Raw genomic sequence first — 16,459 nt, forward strand, 5'->3', positions numbered from 1 at the left:
CGTTCCTTTTGCCGCGCATGCCTATTATTTTTTTTTAAGTGAAACATTGTATTTTGTGTGGCAATAAATGGTTTCTTATTCTTATTATTCTTAATTATTCTTATCTGTTGTTAAGAGGATATGGAACTGGTCATTTCTTTATCCTTCGTTGACTCTAGAGCAATGATTTTTTCAACACAACAATATCAGATACTACTCATAGTGTTGCGTTTCTGCCGGTGAGTAAGGTTGCCAGAGCTCAACGAGGGGAGGGAGGGTTGTTACGGACGGCAACGCGCATGTAACTCCTCTAAAGTAGCAGGCGTACATAGGCTACAGAGACTGCCCCACCATCAGGCGGGCCGCTTGTTTGCCACCGACGTAGTATAAAAAAAAAGATGTAGGATCCTAAATCCGCGTAGTCAGGCTGCAGGGCGCCGTCTTTCGCGTTAACGCTTACTACAACAAACATTATGCCTACACATACGCACACAAACAAATGTTATCGGTCCGACAACTGACGGAGGACTCCGACATGGCTGAAATTATCGGAAGAAAAACATCTGTAGGAGACGTGCCATATGACATCAAGTCCACCTAATTGCATTATCTATCGTTTTTTTTAGTAAAATTGATTTATTTACATATAATCACGCCTATTTCCCGAAGGGGTAGGCAGAGACCACGGATTTCCACTTGCTACGATCCTGACATACCTCTTTCGCTTCCTTCACTTTCATGACATTCCTCATACACGCTCGTCGGTTTAGGGTGCTCTTGACCTGGCCTTTCTTCAGGATTTCCCCGATTTTATCAGAGAAAGTCCGCCGAGGTCTACCCCTTCCAGCTCCCTCTTCTACTTCTCCCTTATACACTCTCTTTGTTAACGTTCTTTCACTCATTCTTTCCACGTGTCCAAACCATCTCAACATACCTTTCTAAATTTTTGTCACTACATCTTCGTTCAGTCCACACTTTTCCCTTATCACACTGTTCCTAATTCTATCTTGTAATTTTACACCAGACACACTTCTCAACGCTCTCATTTCCACTGCATTCACTTGACTCTGATGTTTCTTCTGCCATTCCCAACTTTCGCATAAATATGAATAAATAGAGAAAAACATATATGTTTTACATTTTACTTCCATCGGACATCCGATATTGGTTTGGGCAATGCGAAAACACCCTTAACATAACCAAGTTACTGTAATGCTCCTGTCGCAATCTGAATGTCACCTTAACTTTAATCAATTCGATTGTGTGTGCTTCATTTCCACCCCAATACGAGTCAGAGGTAGAATAATAACCCGGTTTTGAGTCCCGTATAAATTTCCAATTACATTTAAATACGTTTGTGTAAAAATCGTCGGGTCCCGCTGTGTGACGTCACGGGGACAATGTAAACATCCTGACGACTTGACGTTAGGCCAAATTGCTACGGCGCCACGGTGTAAGTTTTAGACAGTTATCTAACTTGAGACATCGAAATTAAATTAGTATTAATCGCCTTAAATGTAGCCTTATTACAAAGGATAAAGGTGCAAAAGTGTAAGTGCAAAAGATATTGTCTTTACAGCATTTTTTTTTAACTTGGACTTTCATAGCTGTGATGTGTACCTAACTGACATACGTTTAATTTAAAATATACGATTAAAGACTTTGGCTTTGAAAAAGCAAGGAAATAAGGTTTTTCCAGTTGGTCGTGCGGTGTTCAGCTTGACGTCGCGTTGGATATCTTAATCGGAAGGTCAAAGGCTGTGTTAAACGGTCTACACATTTTAATTTATTATATTAATTAAAATACAGGAAAACCCGCTTAAAATGATATTACATTTAATACTATTATTACGCTTACATTTTCCCGCTTCATACGCATTTTTGGCGTTATCCTGAATGAATGAAAATCTTTAAAACGAATATACATATTATACAAATATATTTTAAAACTAGACACATTATGGTTGCGATGTATTACGAAAATACGCAATCCCGCAGCGAAAAAGGAGCCGGCCGCGGAACCGCCGAAACTTGACACCCTTCGGCCAAATCTCCTCCTTGTTGAAGGTCGCTAGACGTTCAGTCGGAACCCTCACCACAAACGATTTGAAATAGTAATAATACAGTCATTAGTTGCTACAGTCATATCACGAACGCGTTGATACAGGCAACTAATATAGTCTCTGAAAATAAAATATTGATTATTATGTGTTCTAGCCTGAAAACTTTTAAAAGAGGTGGATGGGTTGTAATCTAAGCCCATAAGTGAACCTTTTTACATGCTACTAGCGCTCTGAAGAGCGTTAGCCTTTTATTGTAGAGGAGAACCTTTAATAGTAATATAGAAATATTACTTACTTAAATGGTTGGCAACCCTCAGCTGTGCGTTTCTTCACAAATATTTTGCCTCGCACAGCTAAACTGATGAATGAACTGTCGCTAGCGGTATTTCCAGACTGAACCTTTAGAAAAAACGTACTCCCGTATTTAAGGCAGGCAACGCACTAGCAACTCCTCTCTAGTGTTGTATGTGTCCATGGGCAACGGTCATTTGCATTTCTTGTATAATTAAAAGTTATAAAAATGCTTCAGAGCATAAACCAGGTCATATAATAGTCATAGTAGTACTACTAGTTATTTTACTGGCGGCAATATTGTCATTGTTGCCCGGTAGGCCATTATATCGTAATATATGCTCACAACATACGCCAGCCGGGGTTAATACAAACGTTTGGCGAAAATTCTGTCCCACGATAGTTTGGTTGGCTTAATCGTCCAACTGTGTATAAATGTTGTTATGATTTCCATGGTATTAAATAAGTAGGTATATATTATAATTAAACAAACTAGTTTACGTAAAACTTTAAGAGCGAGTTTGCTATCCGCGTTCAACAGCTGGGATATAATGCCTCTATATTGTTTAATTATATCCCGTTTCTCTGCACTGTCATTAATAATGCCATTACCATTATATAACTACCCTTTACCCGCGGCTTCGTCTGCATGGAATTAATAATTTGGACTAGTTTTTACTATTCAACCTACTTTTCCCTATACAAGCTTCCATATATGAATAGAATAGAATAGAATGATTTTATTCGTAAACACAAACAAGACAAATTACATAATATAACAAAAACAAAGAAAGTATAAAGTACCACGAAATGGCCTCATTTCAGCATGTTGCTGGTGGCTTCCAGCGCTGATCTTCCGATGAGACCATCACGAACTGAATGCCTGTTAACTACAGGCAACGAGAAGAAAGACATAAAATAACATAGAGTGAACAAATTGATAAATAATAATAGGAACATTACAGCTGCATACGCAACAAGCGCCAACGACACGAACACGATTAAATTAAAAATTTTAGACAATTATAACGCCTTGAGAAAGTGTAGAAGCAATCATTGAATTTCACATCTATTATCATGCGATGCATCAATTATGTCACTTTCCGGGTGGAAGTCAGATAATTTTCACCCTGAAGGGATGATTTCCGGGATAAGAACTATCCTATGTCCTAACCTGTGGTTTTTAACCTAATTCTTCTTTATTCGATTTATATGAGACAGGATAAAAAATACCGCGAACAGTACTTAGTACAGTCAAGGTATTAAATAGCGACACGGACAAAGTGACAAAATATGTACACACTACCGTAATATATAGGCAATAAGGTCCTGTATACGTATTTTTGCCACTATGTTCGTATCGATAATATCTTGACTGTACCAGCAATATCACAGCCATACCTATATATTTCCGCATGTCAAATAGATATCGAAACCTCATGCGACATATCGTGATAGTTTAAGGCAGTTGAGTTTGATTTATTACTTCGCTAATGCCAAAGTTTCGGGCGAGGAATAGTTCTCAGTTTGAACCGAATATGTGTTCGAAATCTAAACTACGAGTAACATGTAATAGTTAGATTTCTTGTATACATTTTGGATTGTCTTTTGTCAGTTCACACAATTTTCTGTTACTTTTATACACAGATCGTAGAACACCGGTCTATGCATGCTTCTTGGACTTATCTAAGGCATTCGACCTGGTGTCCTACAATCTCTTATGGAAGAAGCTAAACCAAGCGGCGGTACCTGGAGAGCTGGTTGAGCTGTTTAAATATTGGTACAGTCAGTAACCAGAGTAACAGGATAAGATGGGCGAGTTCGCTGTCTGACTCCTACAAATTGCAGTGCGGTGTGAGACAGGGAGGCCTAACTTCGCCAAGGCTGTTCTGCCTATATATGGATCACCTGATTCAAGAGCTCGGCGGCACTCAAGCGGGCTGTTTAGCCGGAGGACAGTGCTTCAATAACATCAACTACGCTGATGATATGGTGCTGCTTAGCCCTTCGGTTTGCACACTTAAATAATAATTTACTGGCCATATGTGAAAGATAAGCGGAGGTACACGGCCTCAGGTACAATTCTAGTAAGACTGAGTTACTAATTTTCAAAGCCGGCACTAAAACATACAGCATAGTTCCACCAGTCATGTTAGGAGGCGTTCAGTTGAAATTAGTAACACAGTTTAAGTACCTGGGGCATTGGGTCACTGCGTCTCAAAATGATGACATGGACGTTGAGAGGGAGCGCAGGGCTCTATCAGTGAGAGGCAACATGTTGATCCGCAGGTTTGCAAAATGCACAACAAGTGTTAAAATAACCTTGGTCCGATCGTATTGCCAAACTTTTTACACTTGCAGCCTGTGGATCAACTACACGAAAAAAGCCTATAGTGCGCTGCGCGTCCTCTACAATAACGCGTTCAGGATGCTGATGGGGCTGCCACGGTACTGCAGTGCGTCGGGGATGTTCGCGGAGGCATACACGGACGATTTTCATGCCATTATGCGCAAACGCGTCGCGTCCCTGATGCGTCGTGTTCGTGGTAGCCCCAACAGGCTCTTGAGCGCGGTCGCAGGGGCCCATGACAGCCCGATATTTGGCCACTGGGCGAAATCTCACGCGCCACATGCCCACTACGACAAGTAATTAGCTTAATATAATTTAATAAATAATTTCAATTTAATTTAATTGATAATTTTAATGTAATTTAATGGATAATTTTGATTTAATGTAATGAATAATGTTAATTTAATTTTATCCGTATTTTTAATTTAATTTGATTAATATTTTTATTTTATTTTATGTAATTTATATGGAAATATTTTGATTGTTTGTTGTTTTGTGTTTTTGTATAGGTATATGGATCTTGTCCGAAATAAATGCTTTTTATTTTATTTATTATTATAACCATCAGTGGCTCTGTGAGCCGTAGACCTCGCGAGAAGCGTTATAAGCTTTAAAAAAGTAAATATGAAAAATACTAATATTTTTTTTTACATATTAAAATCTTTATTTACAATAACAATATACATAATGGATATATACAGATGATTACAACAACTAGCTTATATCTAAAATAAGCCCTTGAGGCATTGTACGAAGGATGCTGGCGGCATTTCCTCGTTGTATCGCAATACTGATACGTTGTGCTACTAATCTACTTATCGCAATACTTTCTGTGTCTTCCTGGTTTGTGTTTACGAATAAAAAATATTCTATTATATTTTACTGAGGTTGAGTACACAGCGCACTAAAAATATAGTCTTAAGAGGGAATTATACCACGTGATCTTCTATGCAAAAAGAGAAAACGGTTTTCCACTTCTAAATATTTTTCATTCTCTATGATTTTTTAGTATGTTATTGAACACAATGAGAAAAACATTTTTTTTTCAAAACTATCAATACAAATTTTGTTTTAAAGCGAAACTTAATAAGCAGAAAAATATATTATGCTGAAGCGATCAACATGTCAGTCAGGTCGTTCAGTGACAGATCCAGGCGGTTTTGTATTTGGTTGGTTAGCCAATAAATGTTAAAACTACCCGAAAATGTACAAATTGTTTGTTTACCTTTTTTTAAATACCTAAAGATACAGACATAGTTTGCCTTCGCAAATATAGTCTAGTTTCTGAGTTAATTATTTCATGGCATTTTCCTTCGATTAAAGCGTGTCAAAATTTAATATAAAACTGAAATTTGAGCCCCCTCTCAGTTTAGAATACTTATTTTTCCGTACACAATTTGCTCACTCTAGTAGCCTATGCCAGACTACAGAAACCACACGCCGAGCAGTGTTTACCGAGGTACCCGCGGGAAATATGCAGCGCGGTTAAAGGGGACCACATGTTTGACCTACAATGTTGGAAATAATTATGTAACAATTATGCCGGTTTTAAAATTTAATGGTAGTTTAATGTGACTGCTACATAATGAAGGACATTAAAATACACGAGTGTTTAATGCCTAATTTATGTACAGACAGCTACATACCTACATTACTGAAAAAGATGTAGTGAATAATCCTTCGTATTTTCTCGGAAACGTTCGTATTTGTCATGCTACCTCAATACTTTTTGTACTTGGTGAAAATACGATGGTAAAGGATTATTCCCTACATCTGTACACTGCTTTATCCACACACATATTATAAGTTCTCTATGAAATGTTCTGGAACCGCATGCCACGACTGTCATTGCGGCATTTGATCACACTGTTTGAAATTGATATTTCATTTCAAATAAAACGACTTATATATACTAGAAATGATTACCTATAAATTTATCCATGGTATAAAGGTATCTATGCCTCCGCTTGAACCACCTATGAGATAACACCCTTGTAACTCAGCCTTAACTTCGAATCGTCCTCCCAGCCACGATGTTGCAAAAAATGCGAAATTGAAAAACTTACTACGCTCAAAGTTGACAGTATTTTATTAATTTCAAAGTTGGAATGCTTTGCCCTTGGAAACCTCAGCATTTTTGTGCAGAATTTTAATGTCTACATTAAACTACCTCAGGGAATGAATGAGTTGCCTTACCAAAGAGTTTTTAAATTAGTGTACCTAGTCGACGAGGTTTACTTAAGGCGTTTGGTTTTAAAATTGTTTTAGGTACTAAGATTTCTTAGAACTTGCTTAATATAATGCTTAATTTATCGTTAACGTGGAAGAATGTACATATTTTTAATTAAATATTCTGTTGAAATACCATTTTTTATTTTACTCCACAACGATCATAATAAATTACTTACATCTACTTACTTATCATAAACTAGCACTACACGCAGAAAACGGATTTTAGGTGAGTTTTAGGCCAAGTTATTTATTCAATAGAGTGTTTCAAAAAACTATCATAATATCAATTTATTCAACTTCACCTAACGTTTACATAATATAAGTAGGATTCAAAATATTGACATTGACATTTCTAATGTTTACTTTTTGTAATTTATAATAGTTTTTTTGTGGCATGATATTGACATATGTTTATTTTACTACTGATAATTCCGCTACTCGATGGTAGATGTCGACAACGAAAATAAAAAGCATTTTGGTACCAAAACTGATGTATGGAGCACTCTTTGCTTACTTCTTTTTTCTCTATGATATAATTTGAAAATAGAATTCAGCCCCATCACGCGTAACCTTCATAATTGTATACTCGTACTCGTATTGTATTTGGCTTTATTAGGGGTTGAGATGAAACTCGCACACGAAGGGTTGTTTGTAGTGGCACCAGTAGCTTCGTAGGCCGGGGTTGGCGGCGTCCATGACAGCACAATGAGGCTCTTTCGGGTTGCTGTAACATAGCGCCATCCAATCTTTAAGCACAAATATTTTTAAATTTATACGAATCAAGGCTCGAACTTTATGCGGATGACGTCATTTAAGAGGGAAGAATAGCTCGAATCTATAATATTCTAGGTTTATTAAGGTTTAGATTTTTTTTTATTGTATTGCAAATTTTGAGAAAAAGAAAACCTACAAACCGCGTTTTTTATTGTGTCAATAACATACTAAAAACATGGAGAATGGAAAATATTAAGGAGTGGAAAAACGTTTTCTCTTTTTGTATGGACGATCATGTGGCATACTTCCCTCTTAAAGTCATTTTACACACTGATGTGGTAAATAAAATAAGTTTTTTGAAATATTAAACTTACCGAATAAAGAAAGACACCGGAGACGAAAGTTACCGGAGATGAAAGCTACCGGAGACGAAAGTTACCGGGAAGATAACCTACTTAATCTTTCTGGTTTAACCCATTGGTTAGTCAACCAATGGGTTAAACCAGAAAGATTACCAGTCGGTAGAAAATGCCTTAAGGCATTAAGTCCGCCATTTGTACCTTCATGTATTGTGCAATAAAGATTAAATAAATAAATAAGATGACATTTTACAGCGACCTTTTACATTTTTACGTTAGTAAAAACAAATACTACATATAATAACAACTAAACAATGACACCGTCAATTTATTGTTAATCTGAATGACAATGTCAGTCAAAGACGTTATGTACTGCCATTTCATGTGGCAATGTCGTTTAATCAATGAGGTTGATAAGTGTCAATTGTTTATGAAAACACTATAAGAAAAGGACGGGCCTTATGGACACTAAGAATGGGCTAGTTCAACGGTGTCACTCACGAATTCGAGCCAATCGTGCAGTCTAACGCAACTAGTTGCTACCAATCGCGCGCGTGATGCGGCCAATCGCGTTGTGGCGTTAGACTGCACGATTGACTCGAATTCGTATGCGTGACACCGCTGTATTGGCCCCATTCTTATTACCCGTAAGGCCCGGTTTAGATATATGTAATTGAAAGCAGCCTATGCGTGTTGTGACATCATCGGCACTAAAGTTTTGAACCCTGATTATAAAGGGGCCCTCTGATTAACAGTTCGCCGCACGATATCGGCCTATCAGTTATTAGCGATTGTCAACTTTTGCAAAGACCGATATCGTCCGGCGCAGGTATCGGTACTGGTATTTTGGAAAAACTTCGAAATAACCATATATTTCGGTTTATTTATTACTCCAAATGTAGGACACATTTGTGCTTTTAGATAAAGACTTCGTTTTATTAGGAATGAAATAATTAACAAAGAACAAAAAAAATACCGTTTTCGTTCCCATAGAAAAAATACCGGTTTCCGATCCCCGGTCCGGTGAACTGCTAATCAGTGGTCCCCTTAAGTAAAATATACGAACAAGATTATTTATTTTTTTTATACTACGTCGGTGGCAAACAAGCATACGGCCCGCCTGATGGTAAGCAGTCTCCGTAGCTTATGTACGCCTGCAACTCCAGAGGAGTTACATGCCCGTTGCCGACCCTAAACCCGCCCCCCCTCGTTGTCGTTAATTAAATACGTCCGGGTCAGATAAAGCAAGACAAAACAAATTAATCATCTTAATTTTAAAAAATCGTTCTTTTATATTCATATTTACTCACTGACTACCAATATCATCAATAGATTCAGTAGGTCTATAAATGGTTTTATTTCATTGTCCCATACATGAGGCAGGGAATTATTTATATGCGCCTACCTATTCCCATGTGTGCCAGGCGGACAAAAGGGAATACACCTACAAATGTAATGCCACAAACGATACTTTGAAATGTGGCTTTGATATTCAGGTATGTTTTTGCAGCTACAATATTTTTTCAATATTTTTTCACGCAAGATTTATACTTACTTACTTACTTGGCTGGCGCGATGACCCAAAATGAGTCTTGGCCTCCAACAGAACCATCCGCTATTTTGCTCGGTTATGAGCGAATTCACGCCAGCTTTCGCCAACGCCGAGCTCATGGAGGTCTAAGGTAATCTAACTGGTCACGAGAAAAATTCGAGTACCTAAATAAAGAATTATTCTAATGTTGTGACCAATTTTTTTTATAAATAATATTATAAGACATTATTACACAAATTGACTAAGCCCCACAGTAAGCTCAAGAAGGCTTGTGTTGTGAGTACTCAGACAACGATATGTATAATATATAAATATGTATAAATACTTAAATACATAGAAAACACCCAAGACTCAGGAACAAATATCCGTGCTCATCACACAAATAAATGCCCTTACCAGGATTTGAACCCGGGACCATCGGCTTCATAGGCAGGGTCACTACCCACTAGGCCAGACTGGTCGTCATACAATTTAAAACTATCAAAGTAATTTTTCCCGTTTTGTTTATTTATTTATTTAAACTAGAATAATATACAAATATAAAACTTAAGCCAAACGAAATTCTCTACCAGCCGGTTGGGTATGGGACCAAACAGAGAACAGTTTCGATTAAATAATACATTAGTAACAATATTAAAAAAACTATTTAGCTTACCTGCTTTTCTCCCCGTTCCCTTTGGCCCACGTCGAAAAACCGGTAATTTCTATATCTTCTCCTGCAAATGATAATTAATTGTGATGAATTTCTAAGCAAGTAAAATTAAGAGTGCTAAAAATTTAATTCATAACACAAACATAGCAAAATCTAACTTCGGGAAAACATTTCAAATTGATACTGAATAATTTATGGTCATAGTGTGTCACAAATACTACTTGAACTTGTACATAAGGTACGTCATAAAGCGTTGCACAAACTTTTATGTCAGGTCCTGGCAGAATATCAGCGATGTGGCTTGCCGCATCATCATGCTGAGCCAGCGCCAATTCTCTGCCACGACACATGGTTATGTCCTTTTATGTTTTTATTTCTTTGTTCAAATCGTTAGTTCATCTTTTAATTTAAGCTGCATGCCAATTTTTAATAAGTATCTCCTTGTAATTACCATGTATTTTGTGGAGATGAATGTTTATATATCTATCAAGACATCAAGTGTTTTATTACAGAGTAACGGCCAGTAGAGTTTCTACATACCAAAACGTAACCTTTTAATGTCACCCCTTCTGTCGACCTTGTATTGGCTAGAGAAAATTATATTTATCGGAGTCCAGTCAAAGGTTGACCGCTCAGTAAACAAAGCGAATGATAAATGTTGTATTAAGCAAAAATGTCTTTAAACGATATCAGAACTGTCTTGGGCGAGACTCGAATTCGCAGCTGCGTGATACCAGCCCGCCGTTCTACCAACTGAGACTTACCCGATGTTGACAGCGAATATATCAACCGTAATATGAAAATTATTCAGCTTCTTGCTTGTAACTCTAAAACGGTACGTCCGACGGAAAATACCATTTCATTCCATATTATAGAGAGTTAAATTCTGCGCCAAACAAGCATTTAAAACTTTAAATTCGGTTCAATGGTACTGACAATATCAAAACTTATAAACCGGGAAACTTTCTCATTTAATCGCAAAATTATCCTTAGTGGGTTCAAAGCAACAGAAACATTTTCTGCTTTGATTTCTATCATGTTTTTTTCATATTTTATCAATGTCATGTAAATTTTACCGATTTCTAAGTTTTTATTTCAGCTGTACCTCTTGCACTGAACCTAATTTAAAGCTTTAGATGCTCAATCGACGCAGAATTTGACCCTCTTTAATATTGAAGTGAATGACATTTTGCCGTCTCGTCGGTTGGTCGAGCTACAACCATAAACCTGAGAAAGAGCGAAAATGTATGCACACCTCCTGGGATTGCACAAACTCGGATCACACGCATTTAGGACAAAATGAAGATAATAAAACGATTTCCGGCTTGCAGGAAATTAATCCCTTGAACAAATCAAATTTGATTGGCCTGTTCCATGAAGCGATAATCTACGGCATACCTACTCTTGTCTCCTTAGACTCACCGTCCACATTCCTCCACGATGGCTCGTCGACACTGCTGATGCCGACCCACGCCAGTAGTCTGCTGCCGGTCCAACCGATGATGCTGGGATAGTGCATCTTCCGGATCAGACCTTGGATCACGTTGAACTCATCCTGAAATTGAGTTGATCCACTTGATCCAACTTTTTACTCAGGAAGGTATCGTAAAATATGCCTACGTTGCTCCAATATTTGATATTTCCAATATTTTATATTAAAGGAAAAATGACGAAATATAGCGCTTTCGGCAGGACTCAAACCTGCGACCTTTTGGAACACCGATCTAATCGCTTTTAACTAACTGAGCTACGAAAACCTACCAGAAGCGTGCAAATATTTCTAGTCCTTTCCTTAAGTATACACGCCTCAGGCTGCTTATTTGATATTTAATTTAAAATTATTATATTGTAGTATGTTGATATATATTTCAATTTGATCATTACTATTATCATGACATGTAACACTTAAATATAAAATAGACCGCGAGCCAGGAACAGATTTCCATGGCCAATCGCCTCCTGGGTGAAAACTCGTATAGTGGTTAACGGTAATTTATGAACCCTCGTGGACGTCAGCTGCCGCTCCCTTGATGGATTGAGGAATGGCAGCCACAAAACACGTAAAAAAAATTTTTGTCATCGCCTCCTGTTTGATACTTAGTCAGATAGTTCAGATGCTATTGTTAGACGTTCCAAATAGACGGTTACGCAATTCACACATTACACATACTTTGCGGAAATAAAGGCGCGAATTTTTTTTGTATTTTTTTCTCCACGTTTATTTCCAAACCTTCTTACAGTTAGTTTCGATTTCTAAGACACTTGAAATAAACACCAATGAGTGATGTAAATGTTCAATAAAACAGTCGTCAACTTAAGAATATTGAATAATCTTTCATCCGAACGGGAACTGGAAATCTAAGTGGAAACTTGCATGACAATTTTCTCATGAACGTTTCTAGAAATTTCGAAAACGTTGCTAGAATTAGATGCTAGCCAGAGGGTTATTTTAAACGTCAAATTTCTATCAAATTATGACGTTTAAAAAACACCTTCACAGTCTAGGGTATCAAAATCGCTATCAACTTTTCTTGGTCTAAAGAAGCCCACTGATTACCAGTTCGCCGGATGATATAGGCCTGTGGACCCCTTAAGTCTACCTGGGATTTGGGCACCGCTAACTTGCCGCCATTATTCAAGCAAGTCTGCTTCGCATCCTGCCATATCGCTGCGTTGTACATCAACTTGTAGCTCCTTCCTAACTTCGAGTTTTCTACATAGTCTGAAATATAAACGATAGTTGTTAGTGGAATTGACGCATGACTAGAGAGCTGGGTCATATCTAGCATAGCGGATGGGCATTGCCATACAACGTGGCACGCTGCCAATAGACAGCGGTTTAGGGCAAATTTTCTAATGATGAGTTTATTTTTAAGTTTAGTTTGTGATTTTTACTTTAAGACCTCATTTTACTGATTGTTATATATTATATTACTTGTGAGTATTTATGCGAAAGTTATAAGAGGTGGAACTTGAATACTTTGAAGTCATAATTCAAAGATTTTTGTTTCAAGTTCCCGTATTCTCTTCCCGTTTGTCTTCAAATTCCAAAATTATGAAAGAAATGTCCTAATACAAATAAATAAATCTTTTGGCTAATATCCTAAAATTCACTGTCAACGTGTTGCATATCTCTTCGCATTGTTAATTAACATTACCATTACGTTCACACAGCACAGACGACGCCAGTAACAACACACCCAGTAGATACCTGGAAATAGACATACAAATTAATCATGTAAATATTTATTTCGACATTGGATCAATAAATCAAGTCGGTAACATAGAAATAAAGCCTTCATATTTATTAAAAATAGTTTTCAGATATTTCGCTGTACTTGTATTATAAAACGATATTATTTGCCAAATTCCATAGTTCTGGGTCAACAGAAAGTAAGTGTACCTACCATTTAAATTTTGATTCCCTGGAGAGTGTCGAAATATATATACCTAAATTTTTTTGCGGTATAAACGGCATCTTTTTTTACGTTCACTTAGAAGTTTGGTTTGTATTAGACCTTCAAAGGACTGTAGACCTGAGGCTTTCATTTCATTTCAACTCGATACCTCCACGCGTTCCGGAGATAAAGGGTCATTATTTTTCTATTGAGGTACGGAACCCAAAAAAAAGAGGGATTATAATATTTACAACGGAAATTATAATTCGCATTAAGAAAGTGTGAGTAGAGTGGGGCCTACCTATTTTTAATTATAGCTCAAAATTTATTTTACTATAATTAAATCACTACACTAAGTATGAGATTATTAGGTATATGCCCAGAGCAAAGTAAATTTAATCTTAGGCTGAAGGGATTACTTTAAAAACGCTTCAAATAGTCCGTTATTTATTCAGATTATAAACTTATAATAAACTTAAAAGTATTAGTATTATTGTACCGCAATATTAGATATCATTCATTATCATTTTGGAAGAAAAGGTTAATTAGGGTACCACTACTTTTGAGGTGATATAAATATCGAATGTAAAAAAAACGGGGTATATTAGGAAAATCGTACTCAATTACAAAAAAAAAAAATGAAAACAAGTTGCAGGGGCCAGTAAATACAATTGTATATTATACGGGAAATTGTCTTAAGGGTGTTCTTCTGTATTCATATCGAGGGGTGGGTGGTCAAACCCGATAACTCGAGCAAAAGGGTTTTTTGAAATTGGAACTATATGTCCATAAAACATGATGAAGAACGATGACGTTGACGACCGGTCTAGCCTAGTGGGTAGTGACCCTGCCTATGAAGCTATGAAGCTGCCAGACGCAAAGTAGGGAAACGTATCTAGGGAATAATTATAAATATGTTCAATATATCAATACCTACATATTATCGAAGCGACAATATTGATAATGCAATTACGTAGTTTGTTTATACACACCAGTATGCCATACATACCAGTGTTTATATAATAAAGTTCTCATATAGTATTTTCCTCGTCAAAGCGGTCAAGTATAAAAGATAAACTCACCTCATATCGACAGTTTCGTATCGCGGCACGACAAGAAATGAGTCGATAAACACTGATTCGTTTTAATATAGGCATGCGGGTACTGGAGTAAAGTGACAAGCCAGAGTAACAGTTTCATAGAACCGTGATGTATGCTGCATTTACTAAAAATAATCATATTAACCAACAATTACTATTAAGACGAAAGTGGAGGACCTGTGTGAAATCGCCTTTTCATATAAACCGAGTCCGCATTTGACTCTCTGGTCTGGATATTAAAATTATTGAAAATATTTTGACACAATTTCTTGTATATCAACCACAACTATGCCCCTAGTTGTGGTTAATGTATATCAATTTATGTAGAAAATATTTTCCTTGATGTCAATATCCAGAAAGAAAAATGGTGACTGCGTTTTAATGGAGAAGCGGCCGTCCCCTTTCCTCTTAATAACAGTCTAAGAACTAATTCACTTTAATATAGGCATGCGGGTACTAAAGAGTAAAGACCGTGGGTATTCTGTACATACAGAGTGGCCCAAAAATACGTTGACAAAGATTTTTAGGGCGTCCGCTGGTGCGGGTGCACGGAGCCAGCATGCGCACGCGGGTGCCATTGTAGGTGAAATCTGTCGCACGCGACTGCGCCAGTTAGCGGTGCTCATACTATTGTTCATTTCATAAACTATAAGCGATATTACAATGTAAAAAGTTGATTCTCATAAAGATTTCATGCTTAATTGTCGTCACAAAACTGACCGCGATTAACTTTTCCTAACTACTCACGCTACTTGGGTACTTCTTATAACTCCCATACATTTAACATTAGGTTAAGGTAAATTAATATTTGTATTTGTGTATTAAAACCAAGGGCGAATATTTTGATTTTACATTTTATTTCAATAAAACGATTGTAGTTTGTTTATACCACAGCGATGGCATTCAATCATACGGCCCGCTTGATTGTGAGTAGACACCGTAGCCTATGGACGCCTGCAAATCCAGAGGTGTTACACGCGCGTTGCCGACCCTAGTCTAGTGTAGGTTAAAGTTTTAATTTTTGATCAAAAATTTTAAAAGTCATGTAAAAAGAAAATATTGCAAAATGTAACTAAAAGTTCTTCTTGCATTCTAACTTTTTTTCTTACAATGCTATAAAAGTAACTCTGGTTCGTTTTTTTACTCTTGCGATGCGGGTACAGTTGCCTACGAAAGAGAATCGTTCATTTCCACTAGTTTTGAAGTGTCCATGACATAAATTATGATTGTGTAGGTTAACTAATGTACGAATGAGGTTACTTTCAAGGGTTAGTATCGTTTCGTCTAAAAAGCAGCTGGTCTATGTAGCATCTGGTCTAAAAAGCAGCTCGTCTATATTGCATCTGGTCTAAAAAACAGGTGGTCTAAAAACCAATTTGTCTAAAACGCCCATGGCAACTGGTCTAAAATGCTTTTCGCCTAAGAAGCAACTGGTCTAAAAATACCTCTCGTCTAAGACGCAACTTGTCTAAAACGCTATTCGTCTTTAATGCAAGTAGTCTACAATGCATTTTGTCTAAATTGTGTTTCTGACGTCACAGGCGTCCACAGGCTACAGAAACCGCTTATTGGGACGTGTTTCTCGCCTAGGGATAGTATTGTCTTTCTTTCATTCATCTAATGATTTGTTCACATGGACATGCTTAGCTTTATTAATTAGTTTGGTTCTAAACAATATTTTGTTAAAATACTTAATTGGATATAACATTAATTAAAGTTTTTATTTAATTTTCTAGATTTAAGCTAGTTAATATTTCTAGATTTAAGTA

At 36.9% G+C, this 16,459-nt stretch overlaps 1 protein-coding gene and 2 long non-coding RNA genes across 3 annotated transcripts in view; 1 reads left to right on the forward strand and 2 right to left on the reverse strand.

Annotated features, from left to right (window-relative positions):
- LOC133526022 (uncharacterized) overlaps positions 1–16,459 on the reverse strand; it is a 577,119-nt gene that overhangs the window by 478,214 nt on the left and 82,446 nt on the right. The gene's annotated exons all lie outside the window — the stretch shown is intronic.
- The window catches only part of LOC133526024 (uncharacterized), a 196,831-nt gene that overhangs the window by 41,920 nt on the left and 138,452 nt on the right, over positions 1–16,459 (forward strand). The window lies entirely within an intron of this gene.
- Positions 7,178–14,728, reverse strand: LOC133526019 (C-type lectin domain family 3 member A-like). Its single transcript, XM_061862493.1, has 6 exons — positions 14,673–14,728; positions 13,351–13,403; positions 12,793–12,914; positions 11,615–11,747; positions 10,196–10,256; positions 7,178–7,639 (listed from the first exon to the last, which is right to left on the reverse strand). Exons 1-6 carry the CDS (start codon positions 14,675–14,677, stop codon positions 7,528–7,530), a joined length of 486 nt encoding a protein of 161 aa, XP_061718477.1. The 5' UTR covers positions 14,678–14,728; the 3' UTR covers positions 7,178–7,527.

Source organism: Cydia pomonella, chromosome 15 (assembly GCF_033807575.1).
Source record: "Cydia pomonella isolate Wapato2018A chromosome 15, ilCydPomo1, whole genome shotgun sequence".
Classification (NCBI taxonomy): domain Eukaryota; kingdom Metazoa; phylum Arthropoda; class Insecta; order Lepidoptera; family Tortricidae; genus Cydia; species Cydia pomonella.